Source organism: Macrobrachium nipponense, chromosome 18 (assembly GCF_015104395.2).
Source record: "Macrobrachium nipponense isolate FS-2020 chromosome 18, ASM1510439v2, whole genome shotgun sequence".
In the NCBI taxonomy this organism is placed as follows: Eukaryota; Metazoa; Arthropoda; class Malacostraca; order Decapoda; family Palaemonidae; genus Macrobrachium; species Macrobrachium nipponense.
The window spans coordinates 87,486,101-87,491,680 of NC_087211.1; the positions used below are offsets into that span (position 1 = coordinate 87,486,101).

At 41.1% G+C, this 5,580-nt stretch overlaps 1 protein-coding gene across 1 annotated transcript in view; it reads left to right on the forward strand.

The window, feature by feature from the left end:
• Positions 1–362: 362 nt before the first annotated feature.
• Positions 363–5,580, forward strand: part of LOC135196705 (uncharacterized) — an 80,497-nt gene continuing 75,279 nt past the window's right edge. The window contains exon 1 of the mRNA XM_064223537.1: positions 363–658. Coding sequence (XP_064079607.1) covers positions 363–658 — 296 coding nt within the window. The remainder of the gene's footprint in view (positions 659–5,580) is intronic.

Sequence of the window (5,580 nt, forward strand, 5' to 3'; positions counted from 1 at the left end):
CCAGCATCAACCTGCTACTAATATGACAAACGATACAACGCGAAATGATTCTTTATACGGGAGGTGAGAAGACATAGTTTAACTAAGACTAGTATTCGAGAAAACGATCGAATTTGGTGCTGAAATCATCAATTTTGGGAACATTATAATGCAATAGTTAAAGCATCATTTAAATGTAAATTCATATTTTCAAAATAAATTTTATGTGGGATGAAATTGAAAGACTTAAGGTTTTATCTGCCACAAGAATTTTTCTTTCACCTTCAATATTTTTGGAGATATTAGCATTTGAATAGCGTTATGGCTAGGCCGGCCGGCTGGGGTGGGATGGGCCGGGCCGGTCCGAGCTGGGCCGTGCTGGGATGGACCAGGCCAAGCTGGGCCAGGCTGTCCAGGCTGGGCCGTTCCATGCCAGATGGCCGGGCCGAGCTGGGCCAGGCTGTTCCAGGCTGGGCCGTGCCAGGATGGGCCGGGCCGAGCTTGGGCCAGGAATGCGCCGGTTCCCTGGGCCATGGGCCAGGCTGGGCCGTGCCGCGGATGGGCCAGGGCCAGGGCTGGTCCATTGCCAGGATTGGCCCGGTGCCGAGGGATGGGCCGGGCCGGGCCGTGCCGGGTCGCCAGAAATGAGCCCGTTTCCAGTAATGACTATGCTTCGCTCGTAACGAGGATAGGGTGTCAGGAAGAATAAAATCTTCGTTTTATTGCTAATTGCAATCTTGAAATACGAGTAAAACAATATATATAATCTGTTACACTATTTACCTAATTCAAAAACCTTGGGATTAGTGTTTTTCTCGCGTTGTATGCATTTCAGTTATATTAAAAAGCACAGCATCGACTTCCATTCTGGGAACCGTTTTTCATTTATAGATGTAATATTATATATTTAGTTATGTGATATAAGTAGTTAACAGAAACAGAAGGATTAAAAATAGACTGGAGAATTCAGAGAAATTGCCTGTTGCCAATATTTCTATTTAATTTCTAATATTACACACATGGGATTGTTCTTTCCTTCTTTCTTTAAATCTTCAGCCGAAAACCCTTGTGGACAGAGTCAACAGACTATAAACCAAAGAGGGCTTCAAAGGGAAATCAACCTGCCGAGAGAGAGAGAGAGAGAGAGAGAGAGAGAATTTCATAGGAAAAGGTGATAAATAAATATGAATAGAAAATAAAACCTTACACCTGAAATTCAGGAGACGTCGTCAGGGAACTAGAATGAGTTTGACCTCCGCTTAAATATTTAGGGAGCAGAAGAATTCCACAACTGTACAAGGTTGTTCTAGTTATAGCTAAGATAAATCTCATAGCAAACTGGATAGAATTAAACCTGATGCTAGAGAAGGACACACTGTGGCAGCAGTTGCCTACCTAGTGTTCCACAGAACACTTGTAAATACTTGAGTAGAGGTAAAACTGGCATGCTAAAATATTCTGTTTGTTCATGAACACATACAAGTTATCCTTGTTTTCCGTTATAATATTTATTACCAAACCTACTCATGAATTTAGCAAACGCGTTCAGTTTTTGTTGTTTATTAAATACAGTTTTGCTTTCGTGCATGAATTTCAACGTTAAATCCTTTAATAAAAAACATAAACATTTGAAAGTCTTTGCTTAACTGAACGGAAACCAAGTTCTATTTAATAGTTTATGTGGATGAGAGTCCACATACGGATGACATAATGTGGATGACACAGAGAGGAGTCACACTTCCAAGAGTTGACCTTACATCCATCCATTCCTTGGCGCAGTTTATTTCACTTTTCCTCTCGTTAATCTAGGGCAAGCCGGGTCACACACACACACACACACACAAGGAGCGAGCTTCTAAGCCTGGAGCCTCCCCAAAAGACAACACTTGACGTTACCATTATAAGGCAAAACAAGCTAGGTTAAACCCCCCAACCCAACCCTCCCAACCCCTAACCCTTTCCAACCCCTAACCGCCTCTTAATTAACCTCCTCATCTATCCCCTAAGCCCTACCCTCTTGCCAACCCCCTCACCATGAACCTTACCCTTCCCAACGCCAATTCCCCCTCCTACCCCTTCCAACCCCCTAACCCCCAGCCTTCTTGATTCCCTTCCTATCTATCCCCCTACCCTCCTCCACCCCACCCCACCTTATCCTTCCCAAGCCCATAATCCCTCGCCTAACCCCTCACACCCCTTCCAACCAACCACTAAGCCCTTTACCGCACACCCCCCCTAAATCCCTCCTACCCCTAACCCCCTCCTAACATCCCTCAACCCTCCCAACCCCCTAACCGCCTCCTGATTCCCTCCTATCTATCCCCTACCCTCCTCCCCACACACCTTATCCTTCCCAGCCCATAATCCCTCCTAACCCCTCACCCCTTCCAACCACCACTAAGCCTTTACCGCACCCCCCTAAATCCCTCCATCCACCCCCTAACCCCTTCCTAACATTCTCACGCCCCTCCCAACCCCCTACCTGTTAAGTTACACATCTATAAGTCAAAACTTCAGTGACCGAACCAAATTGCCCCTTTGACGAGGAACCACGATCCCCCGATACGGATACGCTACGGAACCATAATCAAATCTGAGCACAATGCCAGAGATTACCGACTGGAGACTAACCTCCGAAACGGTGAGAGGTTCTTGGAGGAGCCGGGGCGGAGAGGAGATGGGAGGAGGGGTTGGTGTCTGAAGGGCCTTGACCGAGACCCAGAGTGAAGGCGCTGGATAAGGAGATCGTGTTTGTTGCTGTGCCTTCCTTCCGACCGAAGAGAGAGAGAGGAGGAGAGAGAGATTTGTGAGAGACGAAGAAATGAGCCGAAGAGAGAGAGAGAGAGAGAGAGAGAGAGAGAGAGAGGCGATTGCACCATCGACTTCACGGAGATACTCGGTACGAATATGTTACTTTCCTAATGATATTCTTTAAATGTTGTAATGACTAATATTATAGCTGTGGCACGGCTTGCTAGAAAATTTACGCAAAATGCTTTCGTTTAAGAGTGGACTCAAAACGTTACTTAACAGCGCCATGTACTGTTAGCTTAGATCTAGATTTTTGTTGTTTTACACACACAAACCCACACACATGTAATTCATATATGTATGTACACAACTCACACACATACATACATATATATATATATATATATATATATATATATATATATATATATATATGTGTGTGTGGTGGTGTGTGTGTGTATTTATTGATGCTTTATCTTTATGTTATTATTATAATCATTTATTTCTTATATTTTCCACATTCAGCATTCTACATTTAGAATATTTCGTAGGAAAATAACCTCTCGTGATTATTCTAAATAATAATAATAATTAATATATAATAATAATAATAATAATAATAATAATAATAATAATAATAATAATAATAATAATAATAATGATAAAATGTTCTAAGAGGTCCACAATAATAAAAAATGTTGCGAGTTAGTGTATAATTTATAAAAAAAAACCTTTACAAAGCTTTCGAACCCTTCCCTGAATATGAACCCAGGGAAGGGTTCGGAAGCTTTGTAAAGGGTTCTTTTTTTAATTATACAAGAACTCGCAACAATTTCTTATTAATGTGGACCTCTTAGAACATATATATATACTCTTCGTGATAGAGAGTTTTTCCCAAATATAATAATAATAATAATAATAATAATAATAATAATAAAATAATAATAATAATAATAATAATCCTTAAACTTCACAATACGACCAAATCCATCAGAAGGCGAAAAGCGAAACTGATATCCGTCAGATCCACCTCTTTCAGGGATTATGGTAGATTCACGTCAACCGTGCATTTGACGTCTAGGCCAATCCCTTACGACGCTCCTGATTGGCTGTTGATAAGCCAATCACAGGGCTGGAAACTCTCAGTCTCTCGAGAGTGTTCACATAGGTAGGATGTAAGTTCCATCTCTCCTGAAAAGTGTATCCCTCAGAAGAGATGGAACATACATCCTGCCTATGTGAACTCTCTTTAGAGACTGAGAGATTCCAGGCCTGTGATTGACTTATCAACAGCCAATCAGGAGCGTCGTAAGGGACTGGCCTAGACGTCAAATGCACGGTTGACGTGATTCTACTATAGTGCGTACAGTACATTCTCCGTTCCACCACCCAGTGTGAGGAGGAGGAGGAGTCTTACAGAAAGGCGAGACTGCTCTTTAAGTTACGGGGAATTCTCCCGGGGTGGGGGAGGGGGGGGGGGGTTGAATGGAACGAGATGTGAAATAGACAGGTATTATAGCGTTGAAGAGAATTAAAAACAAAGTAGTCTGTAAGGCTTACTCCCCGAGTAAGCGATAACTAGACAAAAATTATCTCTGTATTTAGTTAGTAATACATATATAGAAATTAGCCGTCAATTTCTAATGTATTAACAAAATACTTCACGTTCAAGTAGAACATGAAGGGTGAATGATAAAAGTAGAATTATAGTTATAAAGAGAGAGAGAGAGAGAGAGAGAGAGAGAGAGAGAGAGAGTGAAAATACGTCTCACTCGTGGGAGACAAATAATTTTGGCAGGACCCTCTGTGACGTAGGAGGGGGGGGGGGGAGGATTTAACACAATCTAATTAACATCAACGGCCTTCTCAAATGAGTTTTAGATGGAAGAACGTGATTGAGTCGGAAAAAAAGCACAAAGTAGAGAGTCCCTAATAAAGATGTCTAGAGGTGGGTCTGGGGTCGTGTTTCCAAACTAATTGAATTTTTTTTATGAAAATCTTCGACAAATTATTTTGAAGACCGAGGGAATTGGAAGTGACAGAAAGAGGCTTAGATCAAAGTGGGTGGGAGACTTTTTAAATTTTTATTATTTTGGACCTGATCTTCCTTAAAAAATATATCAGAAAGAGAAACAGGTATATATTGCGATCCATATCCTTATCAATTTCCTTTGAATTTGCCCTAAGGTGAGATAACGAACCATGTTCAGAACTTGTTCATCTGTATCTTAGAAACCATTCGTTTGTTTGTTTGTTTGCATGGTGCTTTGCGTTGCATGGAAACAGTGGTTATTCAGCAACGGGCCCAACGGCTTAACGTGACTTCCGAACCACGTCGAGAGTGAACTTCTATCACCGGAAATACACATCTCTCACACCTCATTGGAATGCCCGAGAATCGAACTCGCGAACACCGAGGTGGCAGGTCAAGACCATACCGATCACGCCACTGAGGCACTTGGAAACCATTCGGCACGAGAATTTTTTTTCACAGGGCAATTACTCGTACAGTACAGGAAAGATTTATGTGAACATGAATACGCAAAAATGCATGCGCGCATGAATATGTAGTTGTTACTTTAGATCCTAGGCTGTTTGTTGATTCAGACATGGTCTTTCTAAAGGCAAGCTCGAAGGTTTTCTGTAAAAATGTCTATCTGTACTTATATACTTAAACTAAACACATAAAAATAAATATGAACATTAATAATCATCTAACTATCTACTTACATACACACGCATACACACAATATATATATATATATATATATATATATATATATATATATATATATATATATGATCTATCACATTACCGTGATTCATAGATACATGCATTAAGCTACAAAT